The sequence below is a fragment of the Mustela lutreola genome, chromosome 3, assembly GCF_030435805.1.
Source record: "Mustela lutreola isolate mMusLut2 chromosome 3, mMusLut2.pri, whole genome shotgun sequence".
NCBI classification, from domain to species: Eukaryota; Metazoa; Chordata; class Mammalia; order Carnivora; family Mustelidae; genus Mustela; species Mustela lutreola.
Window position 1 is genome coordinate 37,367,416 of NC_081292.1, and position 23,170 is coordinate 37,390,585.

General features: G+C 37.5%; 1 protein-coding gene across 7 annotated transcripts in view; it reads right to left on the minus strand.

Moving 5' to 3' along the window:
* The window catches only part of VPS13B (vacuolar protein sorting 13 homolog B), a 792,142-nt gene that overhangs the window by 163,885 nt on the left and 605,087 nt on the right, over positions 1–23,170 (minus strand). For 6 of the 7 annotated variants that reach the window (XM_059165934.1, XM_059165936.1, XM_059165930.1 and 3 more), the window contains one exon: positions 12,785–13,177. In XM_059165934.1, coding sequence (XP_059021917.1) covers positions 12,785–13,177 — 393 coding nt within the window. The remainder of the gene's footprint in view (positions 1–12,784; positions 13,178–23,170) is intronic. The other variant, XM_059165932.1, reaches the window with a different exon arrangement.

The window sequence follows — 23,170 nt, forward strand, 5'->3', positions numbered from 1 at the left end:
GAGGAAAGCCAGGCAGACTCAGGTGTGTGGTGAGGAGAGCAGGAGGAGGCACAATGTACCCGAGATACAGAGACCTTACAACTGAGGTAGGCACTATTCCAGCTGTAGCTTTATTTCAGCGATAATAGAATCTAAGGACTGCTTTGCCAGAAAGTAGGCTTGTAGGGCTGGAAACTGGCTAGACTTATTGATTTTCGTGTTTGATACTGTTCGGAGTTGGCTTTGGTTCAGGCATGTGTGTGAGATTCAATGAAAATCAATGAGGTACAGTAATACCTTTGGAAGAGTGACCTTTTCTCTTGCTCCCTGGCTTTGAAGTTAAGAAAATGAAGGCGCTGGAGCTGTTGGCAGTCCCTATGTGGCGTCTGAGGCCAAAGCTATGTAACAGGGAGGGGAGATTTAATGGATTCTGCCACACCTAAGGACAGTGCCAAGTCCCAAATCAGCTTTGGTTGGGTTTTCTGTCATTTACAAGCCAAAGCATCCCACCTGATATACAGTCTCTAAGTAAAGGGATTGCCAAGGGTAACCCACAATCTTCTATTCTTACTCCTTACCTCTAATCCCTTATTCCAGTGAATTTCTCTACCCTCAAGGCTTTAAGGACAATTTCTTAGGAGAGTAATTCATAACCATGCCTAATTTCTTAAGCCAGTGCTACTCCCATGCTTCTAACTGTGAGCCTTCTGGATATCTGAGATCACCTCCACCGTGGTTTTTATGCGTACATGGATTCATTACTCAACCAACATTTACAGGTTATCTACAACATACTGGGTATACGAAGGTAAAGTAAATAATTTGCATTTTTTCTCACACCAGATTTTTCCTTGGCAATTTATCAGCCTCAAGTTCCAAGATCTCAGGAAGTACTAGAGGAGAAAACACAACCAACATCATGTGTAATATTGACACTGTTAAAAAACAGGGACATTTCCCTACTATCAAACAAATCTTTTTTTTTTTTTTTTTTTTTTGCTTTGTATTCTTCTTTGTACTGTTAATTCTTTCACTCTAATCAAGTATTTGTGTACCTATATTTAAGTCTCTTGTCATTTTTTTCTTTTCTTTTCCCCAATAATAAGTCTACTTCTCACTCTCTTCTTAAACCTCTGTCATCCTTTTACAGTTTGAACTTGCCTCTATCGCAGGTCTAGCAGCACGGATTGTGGACTTGCTTAAACACACAGGGGCCAAAGGGAATGGAAGATGCTTATGTTGGCAGTGAGGACAGAGCACAGGCATAGACATAAGTCTATGTCCAAAGGCACAGACATAAGTGTGCCCTGCTTGATCCTTTCTGCCCCCTTCTCTGTTCTTCTGTGCCATACACCTACAAGGAAATGAGGTGTGGTTTGCTTGGGAAGCTTATGCAACTGATTTAACCCAACCCCCACATGCCCATTGGCCCAGCACACTGACTACACACACCAGTGGGCTGCGGCTTTGCTCCTCAGTAAGGGGTTCCGGTTACTGGTGCCACCACAGAAAGGGTTGCCCACAAGTAGCAGCTTTTAAGTTTAAAACAGAGTCTCTGTTCCCTTTTGAACAATTCCTGCTATTCTTTTTTTTTTTTTTTTTTAAAAGCTACAACAAAATAATAAAAAAAGTGTTAGTTCAAGTGGTTTTAATCTTGGCGTAAATGACCAGTAATAAGAGATGATGATGATCACTTAATAATAAAGAGTGGTGATAAATTTCACAAAGGGTCATTTATAAATGGTAAACCAAACTTCACACTTTTACCACAAAATATGAAAGTAATCCCTGGGACCCGTGACAAGGTTATTAATTTTCCTTTTCCCTTTCTTTCACTCTGTGAGAAGCTAGCCTATGGGACATCGTCCTCTCCTGTTTGTTTTTTTATCAGGAAACATGCTAAATACCTTCCTTGGGATGAAATGAATCTTGTTTTATGTACAGCCACACACATACATCCAGGGCCATGGAGAATACTCAAGAGTTCATGTAAACTGGATACTTAGACATTTCAAATCTGGTAGAAATGGCAACAGAAAGTGCATTAAGGAATGTGTTTGTCTCCTTCCTAGTGGACTATGAATGTGCTGTTGGATAAAATGACTACATGTAAAAACTATAAAGAGCTATCTTCTTAGCGCTAGAAAAAGCCACATGATTTTGTGACATTTTATCTCATTTTATCTCTATGTGTACGTGTGTGTGTGTGCACACTGCAAATAGGACAATACGTTTACGTTTGTTTCAGCTGGCAGATATATAGGTTATCCTTTACATCTTCTGAACTGTTCGTTTTCCTCCTAAATTTCCAAAAACAATATAGAGAGAAGAAAAAAAATTAAAGAACTATGCTGTGGAAATGTAAGATTTTAAATGGTCACTTAAACTTTTAAAGCATGAATATTAGTAAAGTTACTCAAACACTTATCAGGTCATTTTAAAAATCTTTTAACTTCGAAATAATATTAGGCTTTTACAGCAAAGTTGATACCCTTCACTCAGCTTCCCTTCAAGTTAACAATTACATAAGCTAACTTCCGTCAGCTATAATATGATTCTCAAAAGCCGGTAAGTTAATCTCAATACTATCAATTTATAGACCTCATTTGAATTTCACATTACTCCCCTCATGTCCTTTTCCTGTTCCAGGATCCAATTCAGGACCCCACACTGCATTTAGCAATTGTGTGATCAGGTCATTTTGACCGAGTCTATAACCTCTTCTACTTCCTTCTATTCAAAAGAATGCTTTTCTGCCTGATTTTTCCATTGGCCTCTTTCAAAAATCTGTGTTTATATTTTTAATTTCAGCCCTAGCAAACTAATGGCAGATATTTAATTAAACTAAATGAGGTGTAACAACATTGAGAAGCAGTTTCAGAAACAACTGGTACCATAAACAGAAATAATCTTGCTTGGTTTGCATACTGACATACTCTTCATTGAGTGTAAAAATTTAGTTCAAGGAACAAGTAGTTTCATGACCTTTCAAATCCTTCTTCGGAAGACTAATAAATGCAAACCACTTGTTTTGGAGAATGTTTACAAAATGCTGCCAGCTCTGCATCGTCAGTCTCTACTAGACACTTGGTAAGGCTCCTATTCTCTACATGCTGACTGTGCAAAACGCAATCCGAATCAGGGCTTCTGTATGTCATGAGGAAGAGTACTCCGTGATGACATGTACTAGCAAAACACATCCAGGTATTTTTTTATACAGCTGGAAACAATCTAAGGCTACCAGAAAATCAGCAAGCATGGGTTAGATACAGCTACAGGTCAATTTGTATAATAGTGAAGCATCAGGGTGCCTGAAAAAGTGAGGAAGAAACAAATTTTTATAAAGACCTATGAAGAGATGATCCATAAAGAGATAACCAAAAATTTTTTCTAAGTATGGTTCATAAAGAGATGATTAAAACTCTTCTCATTTCTAGTTCCTTCAACTAATTATGTTAAAGTACATAAAAAATGGCAGTTGAGTACTTTAACCATGAACAAAATAAATAAACCTTGTCCCCAACCCCATCAGAATATGTAAGTTGATCAGATTGTATTTAATTACATTCTATTTTATAATATGCCTATATGTTTATACCTATTAATGTAGTAAACTAAAATGTAGCATAAGATTAATATAAACTAAAATACAGCACAAGATGAATATATGAAACAGAACAAAATAAAGCTGTTAGAGAACTACATTTATGTTGAAAGTGCTGCTGATGCTCTTGAACAAATTTACTACAAAGTCTAGCCTAACCGGGTGGTCCCCTTGCTAACATGTATCCCATCCAGTCTGATGATTTGCCATGGGTGGGGTTTCCAATCCCCATGTACTCTCACCCAGTCCTCACTGCTGAATAACCACCCTCCCCCCCGCCCCTGCCATCCTCCTGCTCTAAGGCTCTAACACAAACCTCTTTTGGCCATAATAAAATGACAAGTAACAGAAATGGGACTTCTTTTTTTTTTTCTTTCACATAAATTAAGAGGGAATTACTCATCAAAGATGAAAATGTCTACAAGTTGGTTATTTTTATCTGGTCTTTGTCTGGGAGAGGTATTTTTTGAGAAATGTTTTAGAACTCTCAGATTCTAGAAAAACTAAACTAAAAATACCAAAAAGGGTAATGGAGGATAAGCTTGGCCTCTTTCTTCCTCTCCAACTGCCACAATGCTCACTGTTTTCACAGTTGTGTCAGTTTATTAGAAAAATAAAACTTTATTGGACCATGTAGCCATTTCTTTTTTTTTCCTTCCTCCCTTCCTTCCTTCCTTCCTTTCTCTCTCTCTCTCTTTCTTATAACCAGACCGGCAGATCCGACCATGCATACTGGAAAGTGTATAGCAACCTTCTTACAGAGGAAGAAACAACAGTAAATTCACACTTCAAAAGTTCCTTAGATGAATGTAGTAGCTGGTTAATTTAATTATGTGAGGAGACTGCTGTGAATCAAAGTTTTTTTAAGTAAGTTACAGGGATGGAAGAATTGGTATAAACTTCCTCAAACAGTGTTGAAAGCAAAATGACTTGCTTAACAATTTACTACAACTGCTTAGAAATTTGTCTTGATCTGCATAATCCAGGTGTTTTAAGTCTGATATAAGTGACCAATCAAAAGCCAGGAGACCTGTTCTAGTCCTCACTCCACCTCAGAATATCGCTGGGCAAATCACTTAATCTTTCATCCTTAGCTTAAGGGGGGAGTTAGGATTAGCTCAGTGGGCCTCCACCTGAGGTTCTTTGACCTGAGAGAGTTCCACATAGTAAGGGTGGTTCATGAGGTATTTTCCATATTTCAAAGACCCCGAAAGAAATCATGAATCTATCTGAAACAAGCTTGGAAATGCAGTAAATTTTTCTTTTTGGTTATAGTCATATCGAGTTGGTGTAGTTACGTTAGCTATCTCATCCTAAATGCAATGTGTTTGGATCATGAGATCTATGAGAGAATTAGATAAAAAAAAAAAAGGGTTCTTGATAAAGAAAAGGATGATCTTTAAGATAACTTGCAACTCAAAAATTTAATGACCTATGACTTCAGCATTCACATGGTGCTGAGAGAGGGAAAGGAAGGAAGATACAAAAAAGACCAATATTTATTGAGGAATTTAATACATTTGTGCCAAGGAATGTGTAGGGTATTCTGAGTACATTATTTCACCTAATCCTTTCAGCAGGCCTGTGAATTCAGTATTTTTGCCTTCATTTCGGAAATGAGCTGTGTTGTAACTTTTACCACCATCAACTGCCAGTAAGTAGCAAGGCTAGGATTCAGATTCTGTCTGCCTCCTTCCAGCAACCAGGTTGCTCTATAAAAACTACTGCTATTTAGTTAGCTCTTAGTAATTTCATTTTTCCAACTGGCAACAGGGTTGTGTATAAATGCTTTTTCCCGTCCTCAGCTGTCCTGCATGGCCTCAGTATGTTATGCCAACATAGCCTACAGGTCCAGACGCCCAGCCAGAAAGTAAAAGAACATCTAGGATGTGTCCTCAGTCACTCATCACTGACAACGTTGCTAGGCCAGAAACTTTCCTAGCAAATAGCCTACTCATGGCTGATGTGGATGGGAGGGCAATGTGCTGTGACCATAGGCAAAACTAAATGCTGTCACAAGTTCAGTAGAGTGAGGGAGAGAGATTTCCTCCTAATCTTCACTTTTTCCACTGTCCCAGCATGGAGGGCTACAACAGTTCTTGTTCATTTCACCTACTACTGACCTATAGGGTGCTACCATTAAGATGCAGAGGAGAGGCTACTGAGATCTCCTCATTACTGGGACTGGAAACTTTCTTCTCTAACAGCACTTTGCAGTGAGATATCTTTATGTCAACTGATAGTATTTGTGTTGTCTCAAAGGCCCTTTTTCTCCTGTCTATAGAACATTGTTTTAAAAATGTATATATGGGAAATTTTTATCAGTTGCCCTTTCCCCTTCTCAAATGTACCTAAAACTAGAAAAATCATTCTTTACCATACCTTTGTGAAAACTAGGAAAAGAAATAAAGAGCATTTTTTTCCCTATACTACTTAAAACATACAAAGTCCAATGCAATGGGACACAACTCTAACGTATCGAACCTACGGCCAACAGTTTTCTAGCAGTCTAGATTAAGTTTAGAATCTGGTAACTAAAAACAATAGGAAGAAATAGACCAATGTGGCTAGAGACAAGATTGAAGGTGGATAGACTTGGAAGAGTATAATTGTACTGGATTTCTCATTAGGAGGAAGCAGAGTCCTATGAAGACTTCACATTCCCCAAGAGAACCATATTTACACAATTAACAATTCTTTTGTTGGAAAAAAAGCTTTCATTATTGCATGTGGACACATGTGGGCTGTGTAAAAAATATAAAAGATGTGTAACACACGGTAAACAGAAAGTAATGATCTTAAACAGGCCAAATCCTTGAACTCGTCATTAATAAATGTCTCTCCTGCATTCAGCTACCCGGGCTGCTGGGAGCCTGTTTTCTTCAAGTACTTCAAACACTGAAATCCAGGAACATTTATTATTTTAATCCATTACAGGCAGTGCTTGATTTAACTTTATTGGTTGTGGTGGTGGTAGTGGTTATAAGTGGGGGTACAGCAATGTTCTTTTACACATCATTTCAAAAGGGCTTAATTATATTTTATAGTTTGGGCCAGGAATTCTGCTTGTTTTTTGTCTAACAAGGTTCAAATGGAGTTCAGGTCGATGATGAATCAGAAGAAAAAGTCAGAGATGGTTATCTCTCTGAGATGAGCTCATCTCCCTCTACGAAAGGCTGGGCAGGTACACGATGTTCACTACACAGAGCACATGACAGTGCTTGACATCTGAAGCTGTTTGCTTATTAGAGGATTTTTAACACATCATAAATGCAACTGAGTAGTTATCATCTTCATTTCTAAAGTAACTATCCTATGTATTTTAAAGGTTTCCTGTTAGAATCCAAAGCAGCTATGGTGACCACCTAGCACTAAAACAAAAAATGTATGTGAAGAATAATAATCATGTAAGACATTTTAAAAAATGCACAAAGCTTTTGAAACAGAAATATTTAAATATCCCAGTAAATGTGTCTGAACAGCATTCATCTCCCAGGGGGTTTTTTGACTTAAAAAAAAAAAACAAAACAAAACATCAAATATTCCTGATCTGTTACCTCTCTTTCTAAGGGTGCGAAAAAAGATCAAAGGTAATAGCATTAATATTACCTATTATTATCCAAAATTCCAGCTAATCATATATTATTGGATGTAATAATTACAACAAGGGGAATAAAATTTGCATGTTGGGATTTCTTCTCCATCGTGTGTGATTTTTCTAAGAAGAGGACAAGAGAATTACTCCCCCAGACAGCATCTTATACACTTATGATTTTTATTTCCCACCATATTAGAGAAACAATATGAAACACTAGTTTGGAAAAAAGTAATGAGAATTTTACTTTTTTCCCCTTATTTCTCATTTAATTTTTAGAACTTCCTATTCTACTTCTTTTGAATGTCTCAACAGTCCTCAGTATACACAGGAAAGTATCACTGCTGAAGAGAATCCATAATCTATAGGTAATTTTAAGAGTAAAGTAAGAGGGACACACTAGTTCATCAGTAGCAACTTTGAACCTTGTTATAAAGTAATAAGAGAGAATCGGACCAGGATTAATAGTGGTACTCAGTTGTGGGGTGAGGGGTGTCATGTTTCACAGACTCTAGGCCATCTGTTCTGCCTGCCTCCATTTTACTTCTGCAAAACTATAAACGCACCTCTACCTCAGGGACTATAGAAAGGCATTAGAATTCTTCTGCTTTTCATTATCACAAGATTCAGTAACTCATTTCATTGTCAAGATAATCCCCTTTTACTCTTTCTTTTGCGCTTGCGGGGTATGCCAAAATGACAAATAAAATCCCAGATGTTACAGACTCGATGAGGTCCCCACCTTTCCTTGAGTGTTGGGTTTATGCTACTTGGGATATAGTGTCAAAAATGACAGGACCCTGATGCCCACACCCAATATTCATTAAGGTTTGTTAGTGATTTGTATAGCTGTCTACAAGCTGTGCCTCCACTTCAATCCTCAGTGGCAGCTTGAAAGTCAAGTGTGTCCTCCGGCTTTAACTGTCAAAGCATTCATCTCCTATTGTTCAGGCACTGGAAAGAGAAGCTATTTCTTAAAAGTAACAAAAGTCTTTGGGGTGTTGTAAATGGCTTGCTGTTGCGACATATTATTTTAGGTAGTCATATCTAATTTAATGTTTTATTTCCCCTTAGGCTTACTTGCATTTCTGCCGCATCCAACAGCTATGACAAGGCCTTAAGAGATTTTCCTCAGGAGATCCAGTTAACTATGGAATGAAAAGCTGGAGCTCCACTTTGCATCAATTAATGACCAGATTTCATTTTTTCAGTACATGAAAAAGAACTTTTTTTCTTTATGTTTTATTGCTCTTGAATTCGGTGAACACGAGAAGAGGCATTTGTCTATGTGAAAAATAATGCGGCTATGCTTTCTTTCTCTCTATTTTTGTTTATACACATAGATAAGTGCATCTGGATGACAGAGGCGGGGATGGTGAAAGCTATTTAAACGACAGCTCTTTGACCAGAAGGAGTTCAGCTCATTGTTTCTGCCATGGATGACAAGTCCCCTAAGTGCCTATGGATAGGGAATCCTTGCAACTTTCTCCAATTTCTGACTAAAATGAGAACCAAGATGGCCTCACTTAGGCTCTTCCCCTAATCCTTTGTGTCACTGAACTTGTTCATATCCCATTTCCCTTTTTCTTATCTCCATGGAGTTTGCTAATCTAAGCGTCCCTGAGCAACAGCGAGGCAGCCTAAAACATAGCCATTCCACAGCCTGAATCGTGTACCCTCCTTTGCCAAAATCTAAAGGAGTGCCGTCCTAATAGAGCCATAATTTACTCTGACAAGGGGAGCTAAAGTCTGCAGCTCACTCCCCACCCTGCCTGTGGAAAGTGCTACACTGTGTTCACAATTTATAGCTATATACTTATGGTTTCTTTAAAACGACATACTTCAAACGGCAAAAAAAGATTGTGTTATGTGTGTAGGTGGGGGGAAGGGGGTAGTTTTTAAAAGAACATACTACAGAATGGGATGGATTTAATAGACAGCAAAAGAAAGACTATCAGCCTTTCCAAAATAAAAATGTTTCTGAAAATAAGATAGAATCTCTAAATAGGATTCATTTTGTTATTTTTTTCAGTATTATATACCAACTGAAAAAATCAAAGCACTACGTCTACTAGAATCAGAACTTGAGAGCCATTTTACCAAAGACATATGGGAGAAGGTAACTATTCTAGCAGAAATAAAAGTCAGGTTATTATAAGTTGTTGTTACCCTAGCATCTGCAGAGTAGAATTTGGAAAAAAATTAAGTCCCTTGAAACTCTAATAGTTTAGGGTCACAGCATAGTACAGAAGGCTAAGAAGAACTTGTGGATTTTTTTTCTTTTTTAAATTGAAAATATTCAACCATTTCATATTGGTTCAAATGATGAGAACATTTCAGCAAATAATTTGTACATATTTTGTTGCAAAAACCAGTAAATGAATATGAAACCATCCTAGATTTAAGTGTATTGCCAGTGTCTTGGGAAGAAGATTAACCTTCCTTTCTCATGCTTTTATTATTCCCTTTCCCCCATACTCGTCCCATAAGCTTATGACAGTTTCGATGATAAAAAATACAATCATTAAATGAACTCAAATATTTTTTGTACCTTTCAGAAGCAAGGAAACATGCCTACAACACATTCCCCATTGTGTTTCTCTAAATATTACTTAGAACATAAGATTCCTCTGGCATTACAAATCTATTTCAGCTCCTAAATTAAAACTCATCTGGAAAGGACTGTTTTACCCTGTTTATATAACATTGTCACATAAAGAGTGTTAAAAAAAATATTTCACTAAAAATAGCTTGCGTAAGTTAGGGATTAGAGTAGTTTCTGCTGCTATAATTGTTCCTTTGTAGTTTTTTCCATGATGTTTTTGCAGTGTTTTTGACTGTGTTTATTAAAGTCAGCACATCAAAAAGGATCAAAAGGAAAGTGAGTGAGAACCAAAGAAACCCCAAGTGTGTTGTCTCATTGGGGAGTTATGCAGATTCACATAAACAAGTGCAAATTGTTGAGGTTTTAATGAAAATTTTCTACAATTATTTTATCTTAAGTCATTCTATACAATAACATCTGTACAGCAGATGGCTATACTGTACCAAGGCAAAGCTCCTTTTTCTCTCTCTGTTTAATAGTACATCTGAGATGACTACTTTTGTCACTGTGCTCAATTTGGTTCAGCAAATAATTTGAAAAGTGCAGCTGCTGCAGATGGTCACAATAGTTATATAAACTGTAAAATCAAAGACACAGTTAGGTATTTCTGTATTAGATTCAAACTATAAAAATCTGACATTAACTCGGTTCAGCTCAAAGATATACTATAAAAGAGTTTAGTTCAATGCAGAACAATGTCACTTGCAGAATACAAAAAGAAATATAACTACTGGTAGGAGGGTTTTTTGGAGGGAGGGTGTGAGGGATACTTTTTACCACTCATCAAAAATATATCTTGCATGTATATTTGAGTATATTTCATCCAGGTTGAAAAGCATGACTTTTTAAGGTATTCAACTATATAATGAAATTAATGTTCAAGGCTTCAAAATGATATTTGGCTTTTAAAAAGTTTTGCTAAGCTATAAATTAATTTTTGAAAAATATGTTATAATCTTGCAATTATAATTTCCCTGAAATCAGCTATTAGCAATAGCTAGAACTTAACACACTCTTATTTTATTTGATTATAATTAATGATTATCTTGCTAACGTTGTTATCTTTTTAAACTGGGCATGCTGCTCCATGAAGAAGAAATGTAGAGAAAACAGATTTGGCATTCGTTATGTTTTCATAATAAAATTGTTCCCATTAAATAGCTAACTTCAATTTGGTTTGGTTTGTTGACACAAGTAACTCCTTGAGAACGTTTGTTGGACACTACACATTACACTTGTATACAATCTGTCTTCGTAGGAGCTATAGTTTCTGTTTCTGTGTTTAACTAGATTGAAGGGCATAATTGTAAAAGGGATGGGGTATGTAGTTTTTCCAAGATGAAGGGGGTCGGGGGAGAAACAAGCTACAAAAGCAGAATGAGTCCACTATCTTGTGGAGCTCAGTGAGAGGATTTTAACGACATTATAGAGATGTTTATTGAGGACAGACACCATTAAAAGTGGGTAAAATATGAGTAGCAAACGAATAAAACAAGACAGAAAAGGACCTAGAATTGAGGACAGTCCATTTAAATTCTTCCCCTCTGTTTGCGTCCTAACCTTTCCCTGCTATGATTAAGGTACAACTGGAAAGGCGTGGGAACCGGTCAGTGTTGTCTGGGTTGCAATTTATTTGTGGATAAATCAGACACTGCAGCCTCCAGTGTTTCATAGTCTTTCATGTCCCATGGACCTTACATTTTTCATTTCTAACTTTTAAGACAATAAAAAAAAAATACAGTGCTTTTAGCTGGCTTGGTCACAAATATTTCTGGTGAGAAAGAAATAAATCATCTACTTTTTGGCCTAAAATTCATACTTCTCAACCATAAAACTTTTCCTTTATCTCTTAAACTACTGTGCCCAAACTGGCTATATGGAACTATGTTCCGGGGGGTCTCCAGCTGCCACTTAACCACTTTTTTAGTAAGCAACTAAGTTATAGAGAGTTTTCGGATTTACTTTATCCCCTACACCATCCCTCTAGCCCCAATTCTTTCCTGCAAATTAAAGTGGAAAAAAAGGTTTCCTTTATGCTACTTTTGCCTTTCAAAGTAGAATTTCTGGCATTGTGCCCTGGACTCCTCCAGTAGCAGGTTCTGTGACTGAAAACTGCTATTTCCCACCTGTACCTTGTCTTTTCTCTTCCCCTCCTCCAATTCTTTCTGCCTACCATTTTTCAGTGTGAAAAAGCAAATTAACATTTCCGTCATGGTAACAAAAGAGAAAGAGGCAGATGCCTGTTAATTTCTCACCTCTCCACCCATCAACTGCCATCCAGTTTGCAGAGCCCCATACCACCCTGTGCTAGGCTAGGTACTGAAGCATAGCCCTTCTCTTCCAGGTATTGCTGGCATGGTCAATGGCATTGTTCTTGCCAAGTTGAACCTTGGTTTTTGCTACAATTTGTGTAGCATAGCTGCCACCTGAACAACTTCTCTCTTTTTAAATAAACTGTTACCAGTAACTTCATATAGTGCATTAGAATCATCTGTAGAGCTTTTGGAACACAGATTTCTGGGCTCCACACCCAGAGTTCTTGATTCAGTAGGTCAGGAGTGGGGTCTGAAACCTGGCATTTCTAACGAGTTCCTAGGTAATGCTGATGCTGTTGGTTCTGCGACCATGCTTCAAGAAACACTGCTCTGAGGGTTCACAAAACTTGATATTCTACTGTTCCACTATGCTATTTTAGGTAAAAAGGAATTCAGAAGTGGATGATTTTACAGACATTTGTAGGAACATACCCGAAGAGATGGATACCAACAGATTCATTTAAGGTGATAAAATATTTAGGTTCAAAGGATTTGTTACAAACTTAGCTCTTAAAATAAGATCACAAAAAATGTCCCCCTCTGTAATGGTCCTTAAAACTTTTAACCTCTAAAAAAAAGAAAAAAAAAAACCTTTTAACTCTACATAACACGAATCTTTAAAATTACGCATTTTCAGATGCCAAAAACCATATTATCATCTCCCTCTCCCCCTTTCTGTGACTTACCAGGTATTTTCTGTGTTGCTTTGACATTAAGGCTTCCACTGAGGGTTGACAAAGATGCTAACAGGCATGGTTTACTAGGATGGGGGACAGTTTCCATGGAGACCACAATCTGAGTAGTATGGACAGAAACTTTCTGAAAGCAAGAAACAGTTCTCCACATGTTTTCTTGAAATGGAATCTTCTGTGTTCCATCACCATGAACTTTAGATTTTGAAAATTTTCCACGGTAACATTTTGAGGTTGGAAACTCATCCTTATTCAGTGAGGTGAATGGCGCTGATGTCTCTTTGCTGTGTGTACTTCTTATCTTCTTTAATAAATTGTTTATCTGATCCAACTTGGTAAAACTCAGGTTTGCTTTCAAAGGCTTTGATATGTCCAAGTTGATGTCTGCTATAGAATTGAAAAAGAGAAGAAAATTACTGAAGCTCTGCCATTGAATAGAAACCCTTGCTTCCCTATTTAAGTCTCCCCACACTTGTACGATGGACTCAGTAGGATGCCAGGTGTTGGAATTCTTTTACTCGTCATCTAACTGTTCTTCCCATGTAGTTACTTGAAGGACCACTTTCCCTGGACTACTTGCATGCCTTCCATTGTGTCTCAATCCATGTGACTGTTCCTGATAGGGTGAAGGCCACGCATGGACATCTATTTCCGCCCTCCCACTCTGAGCCAAAATTAAGCAGCTATTTTAGTTTGTTACTGGAACTGACATTCTTTCTTCCAAGGTAAAAGGACTTCCCCTAGGATCTAGCACAAAGTTTGACACAAATACAGTGTCAATAAATATCTGTCCAACTGACTAGCTGAAGTAGCCTTCTCTGCCCTATTCCCTGATCAAGTGTATGTAGAAAAGCTTTGTTTCCCCTTTGTGCCCTGCTGAGAGCCAGGAGGATCCCTTACATCGTTCCCTACATTCAGCATTCTAAAACATTTAAACACCCCATCCAATGTAACGTGTACACGGAGATCTCTTCAAACCCTCAGTCCATTTTATACGCACCAGACACCAGGTGTTGTCCTTATTTGCTACTCAGCACCTGACATAGAGACTGACAAGCTTTTTTTTTTTTTTTTTTTTTTTTTTTAAACGGACCAGCTTTACTTTTCTGTTTTTGCCTTCTTATTTCTGTTTTCATGATCAGTAAGACCTAAGACTATAATTGTTGTGAAGGCAGGGCATGTCATATGTCTTTATACCCAGTGCCTGGCACGCTGTGTCTCGCCTATGTTTGAGCATACTGAACCTCACAGGTGTTCTTTTCACTGAAGACCGAGTAGATATAAGACACAATCCCATATGAAGCTAACGGCAAGATTATTAAGCAGATAAAGTTAGTTTCTATATCATTCTTCATAAGGAGGACCTCTTTTCACCTTCCTCAGGTGTTAGCGCCTTACAGTTTTCTCCTGGCCATCCATGTTCCCTGAGGTAATTCTTTTAAAGTGTGTCTTCTCATGTGATTCTTTAATTGGGCCCAGCAAAACTCGGAGAGTCCTGCTTCTGGCTAGGTGTCCACCAGAAAGGATCAGACATCTGAGTCACCCTTTGCAATACCAAAATGCTCCCTGTTCCCCATATTTTCTTAAACAGAAAAAACATAGTAACTTAAAGGAATTGGTTTTTTTTTTAAACCTCCTATCGATAGGTTAACTCACCCACCATTGAATTTACCTATTTAAAGTGTACAGTTCAATGATTTTTAGCAAACTCAAAAGATTGTGCAATTTCTGCCTCTATCTACTTCCAGAACATTATCATCACCACAACAAAAATAATCCCAAACCACTTAGCAGTCCCTCCCCACACATTCCCTACCTCTAGCCTCAGGAAATCACTAATCTAATTTCTGTCTCTATAGATTTGCCTATCCTGGACATTTTGTATAAACAGAATTACATAATATCATAATATCTTGCCTTGTGGGTCTGGTTCCTTTTAGCTAGTGTAGTAAAAGTTCTTAAGGTTCATTCCCATTGAAACACATATCGTTAGTACTTTCTTCCTTTTTGTGGCTGAATAATACACCCAAATATGGATACACCACATTTTGTTCATCCACTAACAGTTAATGGGCATTTGAGCCGTATCCACTCTTTGGCTATTATAAATAATGCCATTATGAACATTTATGTGTAAATTTTTATGTGATCATGTTTTTTTTTTTTTAAAGATTTTATTTATTTATTTGACAGACAGAGGCCACAAGTAGGCAGAGAGGCAGGCAGAGAGAGAGGGGGGAAGCAGGCTCCTCGCTGAGCAGAGAGCCCGATGCAGGGCTCGATCCCAGGACCCTGGGATCATGACCTGAGCCAACGGCAGAGGCTTTAACCCACTAAGCCACCCAGGCGCTCCTATGTGATCATGTTTTTAATTCTCTTGGTATCTACCTAGGAGTGGGATTGCTGGGTCATATTTGATTACAGTCATCTTAGTGGGTATGAAGTAGTAGCCCATGGTGATTTTGATTTCTCTCTCTCTTTTTTTTTAAAGATATTATTTTATTTATTTGACAAAGAGACATCACAAGTAGGCAGAGAGGCAGGCAGAGAGAAAGGGGGAAGCAGGCTCCCTGCTGAGCAGAGAGCTCGACGTGGGGCTCGATCCCAGGACCCTGAGACCATGACCTGAGCTGAAGGCAGAGGATTAACCCACTGAGCCACCCAGGCGCCCCGTGATTTTGATTTCTATTTCCCTAATGATGAATGATGTTGAGTGCTTTTTTATTTGGTTATTGGCCATATGTATATATTCTTGGAAAAATGTTTATTCACATCCTTTGCTCATTTTAAAATGAGTTATTGAATTATAGGAGTTATTACTGAATTGTAGGAGTTCTTTATATTCTGGATACAAGTTCTTACCAAATATAGGATTCACAAACATTTCCTCCCATTCTGTGGATGGTCTTTTCAGGTTTTTGAAGGTATTATCTGTAGCACAAAAGACTTTAATTTTTGTGAAGTCCAATTTATTTATTATTTTGCTTGTGCTTTTAGGGTCATATTAAGAAACCATTGCTAACCCAAGGTCACAAAGACTGACACTTAGTTTTCTTTTCTAAGTTTTATAGTTTTTACCTCTTACATTTAGGTCTATGATTTATTTTTCAAGAGATTTTATTTATTTTTGCAAGAGAGGGAGTGAGAGAGAGAGGGAGAGTGTGTGTGTGCAAGCACAAGTTGGGGGAAGGAGCAGATGGAGAAGCAGACTCCCTGCTGAGCAGGCAGCCAGAGGTGGGCAGCAGGACTAGATCCCTTCCTGCGATCATGATCTGAGCTGAAGGCAGATGCTTAACTGACTGAGCCACCCAGGTGCCCCAGGTCTATGATTTTGTTGCACTAACTCCTGAGTACTGTGTGAGTGTAAGTACTGTGTGAGGAAGGGGCCCGACTTTATTCTTCTTCAGAGAAGTATCTGGTTATACCAGCCCCACACATTGAAAGGCATTATTTTTGATTTGTAGATTTTGGAGTACTGAAAGAAGCTGGTGGGCAAAATACTTTAGGAGGACTGGATGGTTCAAACAACCCATACATTTATTTGTTCTGCCTCTCTACCCTTTCATGTGGGTTTCCAAATTCTGTGGCCTCACAGTAAATAATACCACCTTTACAACAATGCAAAAAAGAAGACAATCTTAAGAGATGAAAGGAACAAGAGGAAACCGAAACAAAAGCTACAGCAGATAGGAGACTCAAATGTGGTGGCCAGAGCGACCTGCTTTGGTCTGGATTTGTAACACACAGACTTAAATTAAGAGTCTGAAGTGTTCCTTCTGTAGTCATAGAACCAATTTAGTGATCCATTCAGGAAGTTGCCCAAATGGCCACCTAAGCCAACTGCTGAACCAAAGGGATCCACGTCCCCTAACTGAAGACTTTAAAGCACTAGTGGAAGGGTATGTATATACACCTGCCATATCTTCAGAGAGTCGCTTGACTACTACCTTGACAAGGATCCAATCTCAGGTATCACTGTGGTCCCAGTGACACAGGAAAAAAACATTTAAACCTCTGTTTTTTTGCCTATCTCACCCTTTGAGACTTAGTCCTTGAATCAGTTCCTTCAGAAGTCTTTCTTGACCCTACAGCCAAGGAAGATGCTGCCCATCCTCTGCTTCCAGAATACCCTGTGCACAGTGGCTCGACAGCCACCTAGTTATTATAATTTTTAGAGTTAACTTCTTATGTATCTGTCCCAGGCCAGTGAACTGTGAGCTCCCGGACAGTATGGGCTCTCCTACATCTTAGTATTCTGAGTGCCTAAGCTCCTGTCTGGTCCACAGTGAGTACTAAACTAAGTGGGTATTTAATGATGTGATGAAGGAAAAAAATGAATGAATTTTTCCTTCCTATTGAACTCTCCTAGGCTCATCAAATCATTTTATCTAAAACATTCCATTTATTCCTCTTGGGCATGCGCTATTCCCTGTCTCAGTTAATGGCTCTATAATCTACCAGGTGACTCAAATCAGAAATCTGATTTTTTTAAACCCATTTCATATTCTTTTCCTGGTCCAAATCCACTCAAAGATTAAGTTCTGTCAATTTTACTTCCAAAATATCGCTTGAATCCAATCTCCTCTCCAGCATTCCAGTCAGTCCCCATTTTTTCCCTCCATGGCTTTGATATTGTTCAGCTATTATAAAACCTCCTGAATGATTTTTCTGTCTAGACCAATTCCTGCTAATACAGTCTCCAGAGTAATTTCCAAATGATTTGCTTCAAATGCAATCCTGATTGGCTCACCCCTATTTAAAACTCTTTATTGGCTCTTCTTTACCTATGGTATAAAAGACGAAGCTCCTTTAGAATGGAAAAAAAAAGGCCCTGCCTTTCTTTATCTGCCATCATTGCCTGCCTCACACAATAAGGTTCCAGAAATATCCGAGTTTATAGAGCCTGCTCCTCCCAGTTCCTGCTATGTCATACCACTAGGCCTTTGCTCATGTTTCTCCTTTTCTACTGGACCCTTTTTACACCTAATGCTGAATGTTCAGGGTACTGCTCAGCAGTTTCTGCAGAAGTTGGTCCAAAAACCTGGCCTTGCACAAGTATCTTTTTGTGAGATTATATCTGCTGCCAATCAACAAGTTCTGTGAGTGCCTATTTTTCATCATTAATATGCAGCACTGAGTCTCCAACTCAGCACAAGTACATATCTGGTCACTTCATGCAAGAGCACCCCAGAACATTCTAATCTGGTTCTGTCATAGGCAGAATTCTAAAGATGATTCCCCTGCCCAAGTCCTCTCCCTTAGTGATCAAATCACACACTACTTTAGGTACTGCTGTGCTATGAAGGGATTTTACAGTTGTGATAAAAAGCCTAGGCCAGTTGAATTTCAGACAGAAATGATTTGGTAGGCCTAAATATATAAAACCTTTAAAAGGCATATGAAAGGGAAGTCAGAGACATCTGAAGCCTGAAAAGGGCTCTATTATATACCATTGCTACTTTGAGGATGAGGGGGTCATGTGAGAAGGAATGAGTGGCTCTTAAACTGAGAGGTAGCCAACAAGGAGTTAGGGACCTCGATCCTACAACTACAAGGAACTGGATTATGCAAACAACTAGACCGAGTTTCTTCTCTGGAGCCTCCAGATTAGAGCCCAGCTCAACTGACACCCTGATTTTTGCCTGGTGAGATTCCAAGCAGAGAATCCATCTGCACTGGCCTGGATTTCTGACCTAGAGGACTGCGAGATAATAATTTTATGTTGCTGCAAGCCACTACATTTGTGCTTAATCTGTTACTCATCAGTAGAAAAACGAACACAAATCCCAAAACATATTTACTCACATGACATTCTGAGTTCCTAATGTGAGTATAAATGAAGTTTCAAGGCTTAGGAATATTTCAGCTTTTTTTTTTTTTTTTGAACCTTTTCTTCCAAAGCAAAAACATCTAATATACCTTGCACTTTGCTAGTTGCCAGTTCCCTTTTTTAAAAAAAGAAATTATTTAAGGATTCCAGGGGTGCCTTGGTAGCTCAGTCAGTTAAGCATCTGACTCTTGATTTCTTCTCAGGTCATGATCTCCGGGTCGTGAGATGGGAGCTCTACATTGGCCTCTGGGCTGGGCAGGGAACCTCTTAGGATTCTGTCTCTCCCTCTCTCCCCTTCCCTGGCTCATGCATAATCTCTCTTAAAAATAACATTATTTAAGGATTCCAGGGAAGATAGAATCCTATCCCTCCCACTCTATGTAGATCCAAAAGTGGAGAGAATGCAATTATAAAACCTAAAAACAAAAATAGCTATTGGAGGACACTGAAAAGTAAAGGTAACAGAAGACTGTAGAAGATGATTAGAGTGCAAAATACTACCAAAATGGAGGTGAGTTTGTCATTTTTCCCTCTGTATCCCACAGCCTGTGCTAAACGCAGTTCAAAATCTAAAAGTTCAGAACCTAAAAGCTGGCGAGAAGTAAGAACAGAATACTAGGAGAAACTCTATTTCTGGCTTCAGGAAATGGGAAGATAATTCCTAGTGCTCACAACAGGGACTATGAAAATCCTTCTTTTCCTCATTTTCTTGTGCCACAGAAAATAGAAGAGGAAAGAATATTACTCAACCCATTTTATGAAATCATCATTATTGATACTAAGATCAGATAAAGACAGTAAAACTACAGACCTTAAGAACAGAGACATAAAAGTCCTCAAAGAAAGCTAGAAATCAAACCGGTAACATGTAATACCAATAATATACCACGATCGTAAATACCCATTATGAGGTTGGCTCAGTATTAGAAAATCAAAGTAATGATGTTAACAGTTTAAAAAACAAAAAGATCATACTAATTGATGCAGAAAAAGTTTGAAAAATTCAGTATCCATTTATGGTAAGAACTCTTAATAAAGTACCAATAGAGGGGAGCTTCCTTAATCTGATAAAGTTCATAGATGAAAACCTACAGCTAACATCATACTTAATCATGAAGGATCAAATGCTTGTTCCCTAAGATCAGAAACAAGGCAAGTATATGCATTCTTACTACTCATACTCGATGTAATGCTAAATAATATTAAACATCCTACCCCGTGCAATAAGGCAAGAAAGAGAAATAAAAGGCATAAAGACTGGGAGGAAAAAATGTCTATTCACAGATGATATGATTGCTCATGTAGAAAACTCCATGGAGTTTTTCAAGAAAACTCCTTGAATTTATAAATAAAATTTGGCAAGATTTTAGAATACAAGATCACCACACAAAAACTAATTCCATTCCTACAAACCACAGTGTGCAGATGGAATAAATTTTTTTTAAATTACACTTATAATAGCTCTAAATAAAATAAATACTTAGGTATAATTCTAATAAAATACATACAGGTATGTATGCTGAACATTAAAAAATGCTAATGAAATATCAAAACAGATTTAAGTAAATGGAGACACATAATCTACATATATTCATAGACCAGAAGACTCAACACAGTAAAGATGTCAATCTTCTCCCGACTGATCAATAAATTTGGAAAAATTCCAATCAAAATCCCAGCAGTATTTATTCAGATATAGAAAAGCTGATTATAAAATTTTTACAGGACAGCAAACTAGAATACCCAAAACACCTTTGAAAAAGAAGAGGAACACTGGAGGACTTAAAAGATTTTAAAACTTAGCATGAAGCTCACCACGATCAAGACAGTATAGTCTTGAATAAAGGATACACACATATGTCAGTGGAACAAAACAGAGCATACAAAAATATAGTCCAAACAAAAACTGTCAAATGATTTTTGGAAAAGGTGCAAAGGCAGTTCAATGAAGAAAGGATAGATTTACTAACAAATGGTGTTGGCCACCCATAGGAAAAAAAAAAAAAGACAAAAAACAAAGTGCTTGAACCCAACCTTATACCTTATATAAAATTAACTCAGAATGGATCAAAGATCATGGATCTAAACGCAAAATGTAAAATTTCAACACTTTACATAAAAACAGAGGAGAAAATCTTCGAGTCCTTGGATTAGGCAGGGTTCTTCTATACAGTATCAAAAAACCAAGATTCAATTAAAAAAATTTATAAATTGGACTTCTTAACTAAAAACTTTTGCTCTGTAAAAAGTAGTACTAAGAGAATGAAAAGAACAAGCTATATACTGGGAGAAAATATTAGCAAACTGCTTATTTTACAAAAAATGTGTATCCAAAATAAAGATCTTCAAAATTCAGTAATAAGGGACAAATAGCCTAATTTTACAATGGGCAAAAGACCTGAATAGACACTTCACTGAAGAGGATATATTCATGACAGATAAGCACATTACAAAGATGCCCAACATCATTAGTCATCAGAAAAGTAAAATTAAAATGACAATGGGCTATCTATTAGAATGACAAAAATAAAAAATACTGACATAAAGTACAGTAGAGAGGCTGGAGCTAGTGGGATTCTCATGCACTTCTGGTGGTTACACCAAATGATACATCAACTCCAGAAAACATTTTAGCAGTTTCATATATGATCTATATAACCCACCAATCCCACACCTCGGCATTTATCATAAAGGAATGAAAACTTACGTGCACACAATTTACACACAAATGTTTGATGTAGCTCTATTTGTAAACACTAAAATTGGAAATAATTTCGATGCCCTTCAATGGATGAATTGTGAAACTGTGGTACATCCACATAATGGAATACTACTCAGCAATAAAAAGGCATATACTACCGATACATGTAACACCTTGGGTAAATCTCAGAGGCAGTATGTAAGCAAAAGAAGCAAGTCTGAAAAGGTTATATGCTATGGGATTCCATTTGTATGACATTCCTTAAAAGGGAAAATAAGCAAACAAAACCCCTTAAAGTGATGGAGAGCAGTTATCACAGATTAGGGCTTGGGGGGGTATAATTATGAAGAAATATGGTGAGAGGTTTTTTTTTTTGGATGATAGAACCATTCAATATCTTGATTGTGGTAGCAGTCATGTATATCTACATATGTATTAAAATTCATAGAACCGTACACCAAAAAAGGATTTCATTGTATATTAATTAAAAAAAATAAAAAATCAATGTTATTTCAATGACTTTGTCATATGCATGATAGAATAATTTTTTTTTTCATTTCATTTCATTAATTTTTAGTCTCATGTGTTCTTCAAAAGGCCAAACAGCTTGAATATGTCCATGGCTCCTATACGTACGGGAAGCCCGCTTTAGGCCTATGTGTTAAACAAATGCGTACTAGGTTAGTTTTTGAGGTTTGCTTTCCACTCTCCATGGCCCCTCCAACAAGGGAGTAGAACATTGTTGGTGGCCCTTCTGTAGAAGGTGAAAAAAATGGAATGCTATTCCTATGTATTAGGGAAGGCACAGGACACTTCTTGATCTTACTAACACCGAATGAGGCATATTAAAATTACGGGCTTTAAAGCTAGACTAGAATCAGTTAAGCTGGTAAAACTCAAAAGCACAGGTCAGTGGTGCTATCTAAAATAGGTTAATTCACAACTGAAAATATATTCTTTCATAGGACCTAGCTTGTATTATAAAATACATTTTATTGTATTTTATTTTTTTTAAGAGTTTTATTTATTTATTTGATAGGTAGAGGTCACAAGCAGGCAGAGAGGCAGGCAGAGAGAGAGAGGAAGGGAAGAGGCTCTCTGCTCAGCAGAGAGCCCTGATGCAGGGCTCGGTCCCAGGACCCCGGGATCATGACCTGAGCTGAAGGCAGAGGCTTTAACCCACTGAGCCACCCAGGCACCCCTAAAATACATTTTAAAAGAAGGCTTCTTTTTGTCAATAGAGTTCAAATGCTGGTAATTCAGAGAAAGAAATGTGTACTAAAATCTAATTATATTGCTGAATTTCAACTATGAATCTATTTGAGTCACATTATTGACCTTATTTTTATCAAATATAACTACTTTGACTAGTCTGAAATCAGTAAGATCCACTTTCCCAAGCGACAGTAAGGACAGCCCACAATACATACTGCATTCAACTCTAACAGCGTCAAACAGAGATGACAAGTATATAATTAATACAGTTGCCCATCTTGTCCTATCTTTAAAAGTCATGAATCTCTATTAGGTCACTAATTTATACATAACAATTCATCAGGACTCAATAATTTTTAGGAAAAAGATATTCTTGGATTTTCCTTTCTCATATAGTTTGTCCCAAGAGTGTCAGTGTGACTTTAAGATTTAAGAACTTCAGAAGTGTAAATACCATAGATTTTTAAAATATTTTGAAAGCTTACTTACTTAAATTTCTTTCATATTTCTTTTATTTAATGAATTTGAAATGTGAATTTTTAATGTTAATTTTTTGTGGTGCTGGTTTCTAGACAACCCTCTTTCAAACCAGTGGATTGGTCAAGGAGGGCTTCTTTGGACACTTCGTTCGCTT